The sequence below is a fragment of the Hemiscyllium ocellatum genome, chromosome 47, assembly GCF_020745735.1.
Source record: "Hemiscyllium ocellatum isolate sHemOce1 chromosome 47, sHemOce1.pat.X.cur, whole genome shotgun sequence".
NCBI classification, from domain to species: Eukaryota; Metazoa; Chordata; class Chondrichthyes; order Orectolobiformes; family Hemiscylliidae; genus Hemiscyllium; species Hemiscyllium ocellatum.
In genome coordinates, this window is record NC_083447.1 from 9,025,059 (window position 1) to 9,042,756 (window position 17,698).

The 17,698-nt window shown below is 50.1% G+C and overlaps 1 protein-coding gene across 2 annotated transcripts in view; it reads right to left on the bottom strand.

Moving 5' to 3' along the window:
* Positions 1-17,698, bottom strand: part of prkd2 (protein kinase D2) — a 123,370-nt gene that overhangs the window by 11,056 nt on the left and 94,616 nt on the right. For both annotated transcript variants that reach the window (XM_060856221.1, XM_060856222.1), the window contains 10 exons: positions 17,152-17,309; positions 14,591-14,798; positions 12,966-13,043; positions 11,247-11,418; positions 8,725-8,848; positions 7,238-7,315; positions 5,334-5,592; positions 2,994-3,046; positions 1,580-1,652; positions 223-329 (listed from right to left, as the gene is read on the bottom strand). In XM_060856221.1, the coding sequence (XP_060712204.1) occupies positions 223-329; positions 1,580-1,652; positions 2,994-3,046; positions 5,334-5,592; positions 7,238-7,315; positions 8,725-8,848; positions 11,247-11,418; positions 12,966-13,043; positions 14,591-14,798; positions 17,152-17,309 (1,310 nt within the window). The remainder of the gene's footprint in view (positions 1-222; positions 330-1,579; positions 1,653-2,993; positions 3,047-5,333; positions 5,593-7,237; positions 7,316-8,724; positions 8,849-11,246; positions 11,419-12,965; positions 13,044-14,590; positions 14,799-17,151; positions 17,310-17,698) is intronic.

A 17,698-nucleotide genomic window follows, 5' to 3' on the forward strand; every position in this document is an offset into this window, starting at 1 on the left:
GTAGGTGGCAGTGAATTCTGGGAAGGCGGTCAGTCCTCCGAATGCCTCCTGGCCCAGTCGCCTTCAGTTGAGCGTTTGAATGGAAGAAAGCTGGCAGGAAACCTATCGCCAGTCAGATCAACCCTATGCCATAGAGCACCGGAAAGACGGGCAGAAACAGCAACCCCTCCCATTCAGGGGCCAATCTGCCGTGTGGGAGACCACCCCCAGCCCCGAGCTTACCTGTAGGATGGCCACCTCATTGCGTAGCTGGCTCTCCTGTTTGGTTGGGAAGCGTAGTTTGTCAATGACTTTGATTGCTACGTCCCGCCCGGTCTCTCTGTGCTTGCCTGGGAACAAAGAGAGGGGTGCGAGGGAACAGTCAATGTGTTTGAACCACAGCAGGGAGGCCAATCAGCCCACTGCACCCATGCTAGCTCTTTGAAACAGCTGCCAAACCGAGTTGCGTCAATTCTAGAGCTTTCCCTGTCCAGATATTTATCCAATGTCCCCCACCCTGGCACAGGGCAGGTAAAAACCAGGCCCGGGGGCAGGTAAAAACCAGGCCCAGAATACAAGGTTTCTGTCAACAAGTATTCTTTAGGAGAAGTGGTGGAGATGGGTACAATTCCAACATTGAAGAGATTTGGACAGGTACATGGATAGATAAGATGGAGAGGGATACGGGTCAAATGGAGGTAAATGGGATTGGTTCAGTTTAGGAAACCTGGTCAGCAAGAACGAGTTGGGCTGAAGGGTCTGTTTCAATGCTGTATGACTCTTTGAACCCACTGCCCACACACACAAACGTACATGCTGACAGGCATGCTGACAGACATGCTGACAGACACACAGACACAAACACAGACAGACAGACACACACACACACACACACACACACACACGCAGACAGTCAGACACACGCGCAGACAGACACACAGAGGCGCACAGACACACGCGCAGACAGGCATGCTGACAAGACACACACGCAGAGAGGCAAACAGACGCAGACAGACAGACCCGCATACGCGCACACACAGACAGTCAGACTGACAGACACGCAGACAGACAGACACATACGCACACACACAGAAAAACTACAGATCCTGTTAAATACAAAATTGGACCAAATTTCTTCATTTTCTATCTTTGCAAAGTCAACAATCTTCATGACCACCTGTGTGTGTACCAAAGCCACGGTCTTGTGGCTGGGGTTGGTATCTCACCCCCCACTCCCTGAGCAAATATGGCATCAAACTCCGAGTTGGGTTTGACATATGTTCATGCAGTGTGGCAACAATGGCTCGGCCAGTATTTGTTGCCTATCACTAAGAGCTGACCGCATCCCTGTGGGTCTGGAGTCACGTGTAGTCCAGAGGGCAGATTTCCCTTCCTAAAGGGCACTGGATGGAGTCTTACAGCATTCACTTGGGCATCTGGAGTCCCAGTACAGTGACACTGCCACAATGCTACTTGGCTGAACAAGGGAATTATTCTGAGGGGGATTGGATGCTTTGTTCTACGCCAACGTGTAAGAACAGAACCAGTACAGGAGATAACGCCACGTTAACGCCAGTTCGCAGTGTCTGGATAATCTCACCTCCATAAACAATCCCAAACTGGCCGGATCCAAGCACCTCGTCTGCAAAGATCTGGTAGACAGTCGCAATATCCTGGCGGAAGGAAAGCAGAGCGAGAGGAACACGCAGTCAGAATGCAAATGGAGGGAAGTCCGAGGGATAAAGTTTCCCTGTAGGACAGGGATAGAGAAAGATCACTTTATACTGTTCCAAATCAGGGACAGCATGGGGTGAGATACAGAGTAAAGCTCCCTCTACACTGTCCCCATCAAACATTCCCAGACAGGGACAGCACAGGGTTAGAGACAGAGTAAAGCTCCCTTTACACTGTCCCCATCAAACACTCCCAGGACAGGGACCGCATGCGGTTAGATACAGAGTAAAGCTCCTTCTACACTGTCCCATCAAACACATCCAGGACAGGGATGGCACGGGGTTAGAGACAGAGTAAAGCTCCCTCTACATTGTCCCCCATCAAACACTCCCAGGACAGGGACAGCACGGGGTTAGATAGAGTAAAGCTCCCATTACACTGTCCCCAACAAACATTCCCAGGACAGGGACAGCACGGGGTTAGAGACAGAGTAAAGCTCCCTCTACACTGTCCCCATCAAACATTCCCAGACAGGGACAGCACAGGGTTAGAGACAGAGTAAAGCTCCCTTTACACTGTCCCCATCAAACACTCCCAGGACAGGGACCGCATGCGGTTAGATACAGAGTAAAGCTCCTTCTACACTGTCCCATCAAACACATCCAGGACAGGGATGGCACGGGGTTAGAGACAGAGTAAAGCTCCCTCTACATTGTCCCCCATCAAACACTCCCAGGACAGGGACAGCACGGGGTTAGATAGAGTAAAGCTCCCATTACACTGTCCCCAACAAACATTCCCAGGACAGGGACAGCACGGGGTTAGAGACAGAGTAAAGCTCCCTCTACACTGTCCCCATCAAACACTTCCAGGACAGGGACAGCATGGGGTTAGATACAGAGTAAAGCTCCCTCTACACTGTCCCCCATCAAACACACCCAGGACAGGGATGGCACAAGGGTAGAGACAGAATAAAGCTCTCTCTACACTGTTCCCCCATCAAATAGTTCCAGGACAGGGATAGCACGGAGTTAGATACAAGGTAAAGCTTCCTCTACTCCATCCCCATCAAACACTCCCAGAACTGGGACAGCATAGGGTTTGATACAAGGTAAAGCTCCATCTACACTTTTAAAACTGAAAACAAAGTAAAGCTCCCTCTACACTGTCCCCATCAGAACTCCTAAGGCAGGTAACAGTACGGGGTGAAATACCAAGTGAAGCTTCCTCTACGCTGTCTGAGTAGAAAACATTAAACTGGATCTCCCATGACTGAGGCACTGCCACCCCTCTGGCAGTTTGTGCTGTTGTCTGCCCAGCTCCCCGGTGGCGATACTCACCACATTCTCCAGGCTCTGACTGTTGGGCACGGAGAAATTGACTGAGGCCTGTCCTGCAAAGTGAAGCAAGAAAAATCCCGATCAGTGACACAGCCTGCGAATGGGCACAGGGACAGCTCGGCTGACCTGAGCTCAGATTGGCACTGCCTTACCATCTGGGCAGGGGTGGGGGGGGTAAGAGTGGTCTTCAGGCAACCATAGCCCCCTCCCACACCCAAGGGTAAACAGGCTTCTTGTCCCTTAGCCACCAATTCAGGGACAGCAGACAGTGGACGACTGCGATGTCCCCCAGGGCCCAACTGTTTGCCAGTACCTCTCCATCAGCAATGGCCACTTGCGTCATCTACAGGGAACCCATCGTCTCTCCCCTTGAGTGGGGCCCATGGGTTGAGGGGTCAGCTGTACTGAACCAGGCCACTGGTGTGCCACGTGGGCAGGGGCCCACCCGCCCTGGGCATTGCCAAAGGCGCGGCCGATAGAGTCAGCTCCCATTTTGAAGGGCAAGGTGCTGGCCTTCCGGTTCTGAGGATAGAGGTTTCAAATCCCACTTGAGCCCCGTTAGGCGAAGTGTAGCGCCTGAGGGAGTGCCGCATGGTCAGGGGTCAACTGATGTTTGGGTGCAGCTGCTCACCCCTGTCGATGCCCCCACCGGCTGTGGGTCCTGGAGGGACAGCACTACCCTGGCCAATATTCGCCACTCAGGAACCATCACAGATTAATTGACGGCGATCAGATCGTGTGGGGGTATTGCTGGGTAATGCGATTGCAAAGGGCGCTACGTAAATGCACCCTTTTCCGTCACTTAAAGAGAGAGCGTGAGATAAAGGATAGCATTGATGTGGATACAGAGGGTTCACCACTTGCATTCCTGAGCCAAAAGTCTTATCCCTGGAGGAGAGATGGAGCATTAAGAGGCTCATACTCACTAGAGTTTAGAAAAATGAGAGGAGATCAAAGTGAAGGATAGAAGATGCTAAAGGGGATTGACGCAGTAGATGTGGAGAGGGTGCTTTCTCATCTGAGAGGTCGTAGGTATGGATAAGGGGAACAGCACGGTGGCTCAGTGGTTAGCACTGTTGCCTCATAGTACTAGGGACTTGGGTTCGATTCCACCCTCAGGTGACTGTGCGGAGTTTGCACGTTCTCCCTATGCGTGGGTTTCCTCCCACAATCCAAAGGTATGCCGGTTCGGGTGGATAGGCCATAGGAAATTGCCTGCAGGAGCAGCATGGTGGCTCAGTGGTTAGCACTGTTTGCCTCACAGCGCCAGGGGACCAGGTTCAATCCCTGCCTTGGGCGACTGACCGTGTGGAGTTTGTACATTCACCCCGTGTCTGCGTGGGTTTCCTCCGAGTGCTCCGGTTTACCCCCCACAATCCAAAGGTGTGCAGGTCAGGGTGGATTGGTCGTGCTAAGTAGCCCATAGTGATTAGTGCATGAGTCAGGGGTAAGTGTGGGGTAGGGGAATAGGTCTGGGCGGGTCGCTCTTCGGAGGGCCGGTGTGGACTTGTTGGGCCGAAGGGCTAGTTTCCACACTCTAGGAAATCTAATCTAAAAGAAATGTGTGCAGGCTGGGCGGGTTAGCTGTGGGGAAATGCAGGAATAGGGTGTGCAGTGGATCTGGGTGGGGATGCTCTTCAGAGGGTGAGGGCAGACTCGATGGGCTGAATGACCTGCTTCCACACTGGGTTCCAAAGGGTTGTAAGAGCTGTGGAAATTGCTCGACAGAGTGTGGTGGATGCTGGGACATTGAGTAAGGAAGAGATGTAGACAGATTTTTAACTGGTGAAGGGTTATGGGGAGTGGGCAGAAGGTGGAGTTGAGGCCGAGATGAGAACAGCCACGACTGTATTAAATGGCGGAGCAGGCTTGGGATGGGCTGAATGGCCCACGACTCCTCCCAGTTCTTGTGATCAGCTCAGTGCTGCCACCTAGCAGGCCTACAAATGGAATTCCTGACAAATAGGTGGCTGTGGAGCCAACTCAAGTATCCATTTGCAACTGTTCCCTAGCCCCCAGCATGGGACAATGTGGGGAGGCAGCGAGAGGTGGGGGGGGGAAATGGAGTAGGTGCTCTCTATTTTGCGCTTGCGACCCAATCAAATCAAACGAGGAGAGGCAAGAGAAGTAGGAGTGGTTTCGTTCGAGCTGGGAAACTGAAAGAGTGAGTTAGCGTCCCCTGGGTCCCTCTGCAGATCACTGGCAAGAGAGAGCGTGGGGACAAATACAGTGGGCTGAATGGCCTCCTCCAATGCTGTTCTGACAGTGACCTCTGGAAAGCCAAGGGAGAGCTGGAGGACACGATGGTGAACGGGAAGGTGGAGAAGCTCAGGGTCTTACTGTGTGGGGTCTGCTCCTGGGGGTCCTGAGTGTCCTGGAAGATGACAGGTTTCAGTGCTTGCCGGATAGCAGCTTCCCAGGCCTTGGCCTCCTCCACCCAGGAGACGCTGCCCTGATCTCCGGATCCCGAAGGTGGGTGCGAGGCAGGATTCTCGCCCACAAAGTACACCACGTTGCCCGTCCGGATCTCGAAGCAGTGAGGGATGGTCACAGAGTTCTCAGCAGGTTCCACCCCCAGGATCTCCGAGAGGGGGATCTCCTGGACAGGCAGAGAGGACCATGGGGGGGTTGTGGGAGAGGGGGAAAGGATGTGGGGAGGGGTAGAAGGGCATGGGGGGGTGGGGGCAAGAGAAGGGCGGGGGGGGTTTGTGAGGGGGCGGGAGGGAAAGGATGGGGGGGGAAGGACGGGGGCAGCAAGGGGGAGGGGGAAGGATGGGGGATGGGGGGGGGGGGAAGGGAGGACGGGGGGGAAGGATGGGGGATGGGGGAAGGACGGGGGGGAGGGGAAGGACAGGGGGAAAACAGATCAGACACATCTGGACTCTAACCTCTACTTTCTGAAACTGACACAGTGTAAAGCTCCCTCTACTGTCTGAAACCGACACTGTAAAGCTCCCTCTACTTTCTGAAACCGACACTGTAAAGCTCCCTTTACTTTCTGAAACCAACATAAGTAAAGCGCTCTCTATTCTCTGAAACCGTGAGTAAAGCCCCCTCTACTCTCTGAAACTAAACAGTGAAAAGCTCCCTCTACTCTCTGAAACCGACAGTGAGGTTCCCTCCATCACACACACAGCCCAGATTAGAGATGGTAAAGCTCCCTCTCCTAATCCCTACAAATGGCTCAGCTCTAACCCCAGAGCGCCAGCCACTCCTGCATCAATGTGATTGACTTCCTTCCCCCGCCTCAGTACCACCATCCCTTTGACAACTTGGGGCTGAGTCAGCCTCGGGGATCATGTGCACGGTGGACAAATTTCCTGAAGGCTGGATTTTGTCCAAGTAACAGGGGAAAACAGAGTCAGAACGGTGTGTGACCTGGATGGCGAATTCGCAAATGTGCTCAGACCTTGCACCCGGCGCCCCCTGGGGTTTTGGAACTTACTTTCACAAGGAGCCTCACTGAGTTGCTGTAGTGTCCTGTGAAATCAGTGGTGGAATGTTGGGGGGGTGGGGGTGGGGTCAATGACCAGGTTAGCATTAACTGCCCATCCCTAATCTCTCTTCAATAGACTGGTGGGATGTGGGCATCACTGGCTGGGTCAACATTTATCCCCATCCCTAGTTGCCCCTGGAGAAGGTGGTGGGAGCAGCCTTCTTGCAGTCCATCTGCTGTGGGCTGACCCACAATGCCCTTATGGAGGCAATTAGAGTCATACAGATGTACAGCACGGAAACAGGCCCTTTGGTCCAACTCCTCCATGCCGACCAGATACCCCAACCCAATCTAGTTCCACCTGCCAGCACCCGGCCCATATCCCCCCAAACCCTTCCTATTCATATACCCATCCAAATGCCTCTTAAATATTGTAATTGTACCAGCCTCCACCACTTCCTCTGGCAGCTCATTCCAGACACGTACCACCCTCTGTGTGAAAAAGTTGCCCCACTGAAGGAAAGACAGTATATTTCCAAGTCAGGATGGAAGTGGGGGGCATCTTGTTCCACGTTCCCATGTATCTGCTGCCCTTGTCCTTCTAGATGGAAGTGGTCGTAGTTTTGGAAGATGCAGCCTTGGTGAACTTCCTGTACTGTTCAAACAAAACAATCATCCACGTTCCACCCCTCCAGTAAATCTCGCTTAAACCCTCCAGGTTTCAGTGGTGTCAAGACGTTGCATCTCGATGGGCGTACTCAGCCTATAATGTCTGAAGCAGACGGTCGTTCACACATAAAGGCCTTACCTTGTAATACTTATTCCCGGTGTCATGGTGAAACAGGGTGATGCACTTGCAGTCCAGTCTCCAGTAATGTCTCTTCCGCTGCAAGAAGGCAGGGGAGAAGGCAACTGTGGGTCACTGAGCAATAGCCGCTTGGACAAGACACAACAGACAGAATGACCCATCAAACTCCAACTCAACAGGAGAAAAGGGAGAGGATCCATTGGAAGTCTGCTCAATGCGGATCGGTTCCAATGGGTGGATCCTTCCATCCAACAGGGAGTGGATTCACTGCAATTATACCCATTGAGAAAAGGATGGGCCCCTGGGAAGGGAGTGGATCCACTTGACTCTGACTTTGAGAAGAAAAGGTGCAGATTGGCGGGAATGCCATCAAAAGGTATGGAGGATCCGCGAAACCTCTGTCCAATGGAAGAGGGATGGATCCACTGGAAGTCTGTCAAATCGTAAAAGGGGTGGATACACGGGAATGCCATCCAAGGCACAGAGGATCCACTGGAATTCTGTCCAGTGGAAACAGAATTGATCCACTGGAACATCATCCAAGGTAACGACAGAAAATATCCAATGGAAAATGGGTGGATCCATTCTGTCAGGTAGGAAATGGGGTGGGCCCACTGGAATTTTTATCCCAGGAATGGAGGATCCACCAAATTTTTATCCCATGGAAAAGGAATGGATCCACTGGAATGCCATCCAAAGAATGGGGGTTCCACTGGAATCCCATCCAACAGAAAATGGGTGGATTCACTGGAATGCCACCCAAGGGAAGGGAAATCCACTGGAATTTCTATCCAAAGGGAAAGGTATTGATCTACTGGAATACCATCTCAGGGATGAAGGATCCACCAAAATTCCATCCAATGGAAAAGGAACAGATCCACTGGAATGCCATGCAAGAGAAAGGGAAGCCACTGGGAAGTATTCCAATGAAACGCTATGTAAGGGTAGGTGGATCCTCTAGCATTCTGTCTGACAGGAAAGGGCCGGGTCCATTGGAAGGTCATCCAAGGGAAGGGGTGGAGCCATTGGAATTCTACCCAATGGGGAGGCAGTGAATCCATTGGAATCATTTCCAATTGGAGCCAAGGGCTGGGTCCAATGTAACTGCATTGACTGGCACCTGAACAAGGAGGGGCAGAGGGAGCCAGTGTCATGGAAAACCCAGTGGGGAACCCACAGAGACACTCACCCCCACCCACCCACCCCTACCTTGGCTCTAATTGGAAATGATTCCAGTGGATTCACTGCCTCCCCATTGGAGAGAATTCCAATGACCCCACCCCTTGGATGATATTCCAATGGACCTGGCCCTGATGCCCCAGTCCACAGGTTATGGGAGGGACTGGAAGTGCCAATGGTAGGAAGGGGGGGCGGGGCATACGCAAGGGAAGCGAGGTGAAACCCCCCCCACCCCCCATTAAAAACCAGCAAAGGTGCGGGGAGGGGGGAAGCGGGTCGCGATATGACTGAGACTAGGTTCCTTTTACCAGCGCATCCCTGTTACTGTAGTGAACCACCCAACCCTCTTTCAGGGTGGTGCTGGATTTCCGCTTGGTCTGCTTGACAGACTGTACCACACGCATCAGGGGGATGTTGCTGGCCATGGGATCACTGGAAGAGAAGACACGGAGGTAAGAGATTCCCCATTCCTGTCACCTCCCAAACAAAACGAGAAAGGATCGATGTACTCGTTTTAAAGCAACCAATTCTGCAAAGGGGAGGGGTGATCCATTCAGAGTAGCCCGATCACTGTAGTGAGGGCCATCTGCCCGAGTGGCTGGCTTGCTAGGCCATTTGAGCCGCTGGTGAGCAGTCAGTTACCCAGTGTGGGGCTGGAGTCACGTGTAGGGCTGACGGCAACCCAGCTGGAGTTTTGAAACAGCTCCCATGGCCTTTACCCCATGGCAACATTCAGAGGTGACCGGATTTACCGAATCCAAATTTCCCACCGCCTCCCCCCCAACACACTCACTCACTCACAGACACACTCACGCTCACTCACTCACAGACACACACACGCTCACTCACTCACAGACACACACACGCTCACTCACTCACAGACACACACACGCTCACTCACTCACAGACACGCTCACTCACTCACAGACACGCTCACTCACTCACAGACACACACACACACACTCACTCACAGACACACACACACACTCACTCACAGACACACACACACACACACTCACTCACAGACACACACACACACACACTCACTCACAGACACACACACACACACTCACTCACAGACACACACACACTCACTCACTCACAGACACACACACACTCACTCACAGACACGCTCACTCACTCACAGACACACACACTCACTCACAGACACACACACTCACTCACAGACACACACACTCACTCACAGACACACACACTGTTACTAGGCCATGCCTACCCTCCTTCACACACTGAGTAGACCCTCGCTTCTGAATTCCAGAGGTTCTGGGGGCGGGGAAGGGGAGCTCAAGTCCCACTTTAGGGTGAGAATACAAAAATCGAGACTGGCTCTAAAGGATGCCACACTGTCGGAGGTGCCACCTTTGGATGGAGACATTACATTGAGGGCTGATGAAGGGCTCCTGCCTGAAATGTCGATTCTCCTGCTCCTCGGATGCTGCCTGACCTGCTGTGATTTTTCAGCACCACTCTAATCTTGGCTCTAACTTCCAGCATCTTCAGTCTCCACTTCTGTCTACATTACACTGACCGTCTGGGTGGATTTTCGCACTGTTTTGGAGTGTATTGTGCTGTTGTCACTAACCATTCTTTGAAAGTTTGCGTCACAGGTAGACAGGGACGTGGAAGAAGGCGTTTAGCACGCTTGCCTTCAGAGCATTGAGTATAGGAGTTGAGACGTGAGGTTGTACTGGATGTAGGGGAGGGCACTTTTAAGGGACTGTGCGCTGTTCCAGTTGCCCAGCGAAAGGAAGGACATTATTAAGTTGGAGAGGGTTCAGAAAAGATTTACCAGGATGTTACTGGGGACTAGAGGGTTTGAGTTATAGGGAGAGGCTGGATAGGCCGGGATTTCTTTCACAGGAGCATAGGAAGTTGAAGGGTGACCATATAGAGGTTTATAAAATCAAGAAGAGCACATGAATAGCAAAGATCTAGGGTAGGGGAGACCAAACCTCGAGGGCATAGGCTTAATGTGAGAGGAGAAAGGTATCTGAGGGACAATGTTTTCACACAGAGGGTGGCTCATATGTGGAATGAACTGCCAGAGGGAAGTGATAGATTCAGGTACAGCTACAACATTTAAAAGATATTTGGATAGGGACATGGATAGGAAAGGTTTAGAGGAGTATGGGCCAAATGCAGGCAAATGGGGCTAGTTCAGTTTGGGAAACTATCAGTATGGATGAGCTAGACTAAAGGGGCCTGTTTCCAGCTGTATGACTCTCATTCAAGTAATCCACATCCTATTCCAAGGACCAGGTCAGATGGTGGAATTTGAATTAAGTGCAAAAAAAACCACTAGAATTAAAAGTCTAATAATGACCGTGAAACTGCTGCTGGATCTTGTAAAGACCCATCTGGTTCGTTAATGTCTTTCAGGAGAAGAATCTGCTGGGCTTGCCTGGTGCGGCCTACATGTGACTCTAGACCCACAGCAACATGGCCGACTCTTAACTGCCCTGAGAAACAGCCCAGAGAACCCGTGCATTCAGGGACAAATAAGGATTAACAATAAAGGTTGGCCCAGTCAGTGTCACATCGTGCGAGCCAATTAAATAAAACTACTACAACAATGGGGCTACTTCTCACGTCCAAACCAATACTGTGCGACCGAACCAACATCACACAAAAAACACTTCACCGGTGATCAACCGCATGTTGCCGTGTGGGATCTTGCTGTTCACTTTCCACCTCCCAGCAGTGGCTAAACTTGAAAACCAGCACTACAGCATTTTGGGATACCAATGGTCCTCCAAAGGCGCCACAGCAACGCAACCCTCTCCCGTCTGAAGCAAATCAGCCAATTTACCTCATCATTCTGTTGGGGCTGTCGTCATCGCCGGGGTAACCGTTCTCCGAGCGGTGGCTGGGGGTGGTGGGCGATTCGTCAAAGTCGTCCATGGTCAGGGTTTTGTCTCCGTCGCCGTCGTCTGTAACATCCTCCATGTTTACGTCCACGTCAATGCCGGGGCTCATCACATCTGAAAGGGACTAGAGATTCAAAACTTCCGTCCGAGTCCGAATCAGGACCTCACAAAGCAGAAAATTCCTCAACAGTTCCAAAAAAAATTAGCCACTTCAATCTGAATGGACCAGGATTCTCATTCAGGAGAAAGACCAACAGGCTATGATGCCTGGAGGTGCTGTGGACAACAAAGACGTTTACCTCAGAGTACAACGGGACCTTGATCAGTTGGACTGAGGAGTGGCAGATGCAGTTTAATTTAGATAAATGAACCGCATTTTGGAAAGGCAAATCAGGGTGGGACTTATACGTTTAATGATAAGGTCCTGGGAAGTGTTGCTGAACAAAGACACCTTGGAGTGCAGGTTCATAGCTCCTTGAAAGTGGAGTCGCAGGTAGATGGGATAGTGAAGGCGGCGTTTGGTATGCTTTCAGTCAGTGGATTGAGTATAGGAGTTGGAGGTCATGTTGCGACTGTACAGGACATTGGTGAGACCACGTTTGGAATACTGTGTTCAATTCTCTGCCGTAGGAAAGATATTGTTAAACTTGAAAGGGTTCAGAAAAGATTTGCAAGGCTATTTCCAGGGTTGGAGGATTTGAGCTTCAGGGAGAGGGTGAATAGACTGAGGCAGTTTTCCCTGGAGCATCGGAGACTGAGGGGTGACCATATAGAGGTTTATAAAATCATGAGGGGCATGGATAAGATAAAAAGAAAAGGTATTTTCCCTGGGGTGGGGGAGTCCAGAACTAGAGGGCATAGGTTTAAGGTGAGAGGGGAAAGATATAAAAGGGACCTAAGGGGCAACCTTTTCACACAGAGGGTGTTGCGTGTATGGAATGAGCTGCCAGAGGAAGTGGTGGAGGCTGGTACAATTGCAACATTTAAAAGGCATCTGGATGGGTGCATGAATAGGAAGGGTTTGGAGGGATATGGGCCAAATGCTTGTAAATGGGACTAGATTAAGATATCTGGTCAGCAGATATCTAATCTAGTCCTGCTCTGATTTGCTTTCCAAAATGCAGCACCTCACATTTATCTAAATTAAACTCCATCTGCCACTCCTCGATCCACTGGCCCATCTGATCAAGATCCCATTGTAAGCGGAGGTAACCTTCTTCGCTGTCCACTACACCTCCAATTTTGGTGTCATCTACAAATTTACTAATTATACCTCCTACGTTCACATCCAAATCATTTATACGACAAAAAGCAATGAACCCAACAACGCACCGTATGGCATTCCACTGGTCACAGGCCTCCAGTCTGAAAAGCAACCCTCCACCACCACCACCCTCTGTCTTCTGCCTTTGAGTCAGTTCTGCATCCAAATGGCTAGTCTTCCCTGTATTCCACAAGATCCAACCTTGCTCACCAGTCTACCACGAGGAACCTTGTCAAACGCCTTACCAAAGTCTAAATTGATCACATCCACCACCTTGCCCTCATCAATCCTCTTCGTTACTTCTTCAAATAACCCGATCGAGTTCATGAGACATGATTTCCCACACACACACACAAAGCCAGTCAAACAGAAAGCGCGGAGTACAGTCACTTCTCACCCCCGTTGGCGATTGATTCGCCTAAGCAGTCGTTGGGTACTTTCTCGGAGCATCGTTTGTGGCAGTTGAACTTGCAGTCTGTGGGTAGGGGAGAAAACACAACAAAGGGAAGGTCAGACCACAACTCCCTAACGAGGAGGCCGTGCAGTAAATCCTCGGTACCCGCCACTTCACGATTCGTGAATTCGCCAATCTGCGGCAAAATAAAACTTGGCAAAGCTCACCACCTGCGGGCAGACTCACATATCCGCGATTTTTAACCTATTTTCAAATGAGTTCCACACTCGCGAATTTCATCTCTCAGAAACAGAACCCTCACGCACATGGACTGTATTTCATTTTGTTAAAATGGAGAGGCAACAGCCTAGTGATGGAGTCACACGGCACGGAAACAGACCCTTCGGTCCAACCAGGCCATGCCGACCCATAATCCCAAACTAAACTGTCGCTGGACTGGTAATCCATTTAATAGTCTGGGGACTCCGGGTTTGAATCCTGCCACACCAGATGATGGAATTTGAATTTAGTTTAAAAAAATCTGGAATTTGAACCATAGGAACATAAGAGCCAGGAGAAGGAGTAGGCCATCTGGCTCCTCAAGCCTGTCCCACCATTCAATAAGACCATGGCAGATCTTTATCATGGACTCAGCTCAACTTACCCGCCCTCTCACCATCACCCTTAATCCCTTTACTGTTCAAAAATCTATCTTCACCTTAAAAACATTCAACGAGGAAGCCTCAACTGCTTCACTGGGCGGGGAATTCCACAGATTCACAACCCTTTGGGTGAATAAGTTCCTCCTCGGCTCAGTCTGAAATCTGCTCTCCCTTATTTTGAGGCTATGCCCCTAATTCTAGTTTCATCCCCTAGTGGAAACAGCCTTTTTATTTTTGAGGTTATGTGCAATGGTTCTAATTTCATCTTATCCATTCCTTACTCTTCAAAAATCTATCTAATGATGACCATTGTCGACTCTTGTAAAAACCCATCTGGGTCACTAATGCCCTTTAGGGAAGGAAACTGCTATCCTCACCTGGTCTGGGCCTACACGTGACTCCAGACCCGCAGTAACGGGGTTGACCCTTAACTGGGCAATGGGCAATAAATACACCAGGTCAGGCAGCATCCGAGGAGCAGGAAAATTGACGCTTCAGGCAAAAGCTTCATCAGGTTGCCTGAAATGTCGATTTTCCCTGCTCATCTGAGGCTGCCTGACCTGCTGTGCTTTTCCAGCACCAGTCTAATCTTAACTCTAATCTCCAGCATCTGCAGTACCCACTTTCACCTAATGGGCAATATATGCTGACCTAGTAGTGACCCCTCATCCTGTGAGTGAATAAAAAAATAACTTGAACTCTTCATCAAAACTCTACACCTTTTGGGATGGTTGACGTAACAAAACGTTGGGTTTTTTTTTGTGGTGGTCACACTCGCTTTCTCTCTCTCTCTCCTCTTCCATCACCAATAACCTCTCCTCCCTGTCTCTCACCTCATTCGTGCCTCCTAAGTATCTCTTCCCCTCCCACGGTCTTTCCTCAGGTGTACACTGGAGAACGTTCGAATTGCAAACTCTAACACATCACAGAGTGACCAAGATCCCCAGCTGCCAAATGCACACTGACCTTTGCACTGTAGCCCCTGACGGAACAGCCCCTTCAGCAATTTCTTGCAGAACTGGCAGACGGTGGGCCGGGTGTAGGAGTGCACAGCAAACGTGTGTGGAACCTTGACCTTTGACAGGAAGATTTTGTCCAGCTCAATCGGCCGTCCCGTGTAGATGCCCAGGTTCAAACGCTTTTCCTTCAGAGACACCGTTTCCACCAGGCTCTTCTGTACTTGAAGAAAGACAGAGCCAGAGGGAGGGGGCGAGGGAGATGGACAGAGAAAGATCGGGAAGAGAAAATTTTTTTAAAAGGTCAGACTTTAAAGATCCAAAATTTCAAGCCTCCAAAATTTAAGAGACGCAACAACTTCGTGGTATTATCGCTGGACTGCTAATCCAGAGAACCAGGTAAGGTTTGGGGACCTAGGTTCAAATCCCGCCACAGCAGATAATACAATTTCAATTCGATAAAAACCTGGAATTAAGTCTCTCATGATGACCATGAATCCATTGTCGATTGTTGGAAAAACCCATCTGGTTCACTGATGTCCTTTAGGAAAGGAAACTGCCATCCTTACCTGGTCTGGGCCTACACGTGACTCAGCAACGTTGTTGACTCTTAACCCCGTCTGGGTAATTAGGGGTAGGCAGTAGATTTAGATTAGATTACTTACAGTGTGGAAACAGGCCCTTCGGCCCAACAAGTCCACACCGACCCGCCGAAGCGCCACCCACCCATACCCGTACATTTACCCCTTACCTAACACTACGGGCAATTTAGCATGGCCAATTCACCTGACCCGCACATCTTTGGACTGTGGGAGGAAACCGGAGCACCCGGAGGAAACCCACTCAGACACGGGGAGAACGTGCCTAGCCAGCAATGCCTTTATCCCATGGCGATGTGGTGAAGGATGTTTTTTCCCCCAAACCCCTGGCAAATATGCAGCTCGAGCAAACACCAAAAAATACCAGGTCCTCATTCGACCCACCTTTGTTTGTGTAAACTGGCTGATACTGACCATGCAATATTCCAAAATGCACCAATCATTATAACACACTTTGGGACATCACAATTGTTCATTAAGATACCAAACAAAGACTCTCATCCAATAATTTGACAATACCCTCACAAGCAGCACTTAGAGAGAGAGGAAACCAACTGCTCAGCCATCCTCATGGGATCCTGCTGTGTATAAAACAGCTGTATTTTCTAATATAACATCAGTCTTCAAAGCAATCTGTCTGTGGGAAACGTTTAGGGTAGCTTAGCACTGTTACCACACAGCGCGACAGACCCGGATTCAATTCACCCTTGGGTGGCTGTCTGTGTGGAGTTTGCTCATTCTCCCTGTGTTTGCATGGATTTCCTCCGGATACTCCGGTTTCCTCCCACAGTCCAAAGATGTGCAGGTTAGGGTTGATTGGCTGTGCGATGTTGCTCCACTGTGCCCAGGGGTGTGCAGACGAGGTGAGTTAGCCATGGGAAATGCAGTGTTGTAGGGTATGGGGCTAGGGCTATGCAAGTAAAAAATGAGGTCTGCAGATGCTGGAGATCACAGCTGCAAATGTGTTGCTGGTCAAAGCACAGCAGGCCAGGCAGCATCTCAGGAATAGAGAATTCGACGTTTCGAGCATAAGCCCTTCATCAGGAATAAGAGAGAGAGCAATTGGAGGGTTGATACAGACTCAATGGGCCCGAATGGCCTCTTTCCACGCTGTAGGGATTCCATGAATTATCCAAAAATGTTAAGTATAGTTAAAGGATATCATTTCCAAATCTGCCATGAAGTCCTCCTTTGGGGCCAAGTTCAAGTTATGCTCAATGTCTGATCACGGAGTCATTAATCTTTGAGATTCTCCAGAGCAGTGGAGGTAGAGGGACAGTGCATACATTCACAGCCGAGTTAGATGGATGTTTCCCCAACAAGGGAATCGACATTTATAGGGAAAAGGGATGGAAAGTGGACATGAAGGCACAATCAAACCAGCCAGGATTGTTGCCGGGATTGGAGGGTTTGAGTTTTAAGGACAGACGAGGGCTCTTTCTTTCCTAGAGCATAGGAGGTGGAGGGGTGACCTTATAGAGGTTTATAAAATCATGAGGGACATGGTTAAGATGAATAGCCAAGGTCTTTACCCCAGTGTATGGGAATCCAAAACTAGAGGGCAAAGGTTTAAAGTGAGACGGGAAACATTTTAAAGAGACCTTTTAAAGTTAAAGACATTTTAATTTTTTCACCCAAAGGGTGGTACGTGTATGGAATGAGCTGCCAGAGGATGTGGTGGAGGCTCATACAATTGCAACATTTAAAAGGCATCTGGGTGGGTATATGAATAGGAAGGATTTGGAGGGATATAGGCCAAGTGCTGGCAGGTGGGACTAGATTAACTTTGGATATCGAGTCAGCATGGATGAGTTGGGCTGAAGGGCCTGTGACTGTGCTGTGTGACTGTATCAAAATGCACTGCATTGGAGTTTCCCCAGGATTAAAACTAAACACAACAGGGATTGGAGACCAAGCTGTTAAACAGGGTCAGGGTTGATATGATGGAGTTAATGACTCAGCAGTTTACCACCTGGCTGTCACTCGGTGATGTGAGGAAGAGCTCAGAGACGGACAATCGCGAGCTGATGGATCCGGTCAGCGAGGTGTTGGACAGTCGCCTCTTTCTGGCCCCACTGCAGTTATTCGGGATGCTAAACGCACACCTCTTGTGGTAGTTCAGTCCGCAACCTGTTTCCAAAACAGAACATAACATGGAGGTCATCACACAGAGTTTCCCCCTCTCCCCCGCAAGTCTACTCCCACTTCCTCCAGCCAAATCTGGTACAGAAAGGCCACAAACAATACTTTGCATTGCTATAGCACCTCCAAACCCAGGCGCTTCACTGGAGCAATTTACAAAGCACAACCTTGGAAGACTCACATCATGAGTTACTGGGTGAATTGTCCAAACGATTGTTCAACAAGGTGGATTTTAAGAGGCATCTTAAAAGGGCGATGAGATATATAGTGACTGGAATGGGGTCAGTCAAGTGGTCCTCATAGAATCGGAGTTCCCTGACTGGGGCTATTAATCTGTTCCAATCAGGGAGTCCTGGCTGACAGATAGAAACAGGGAG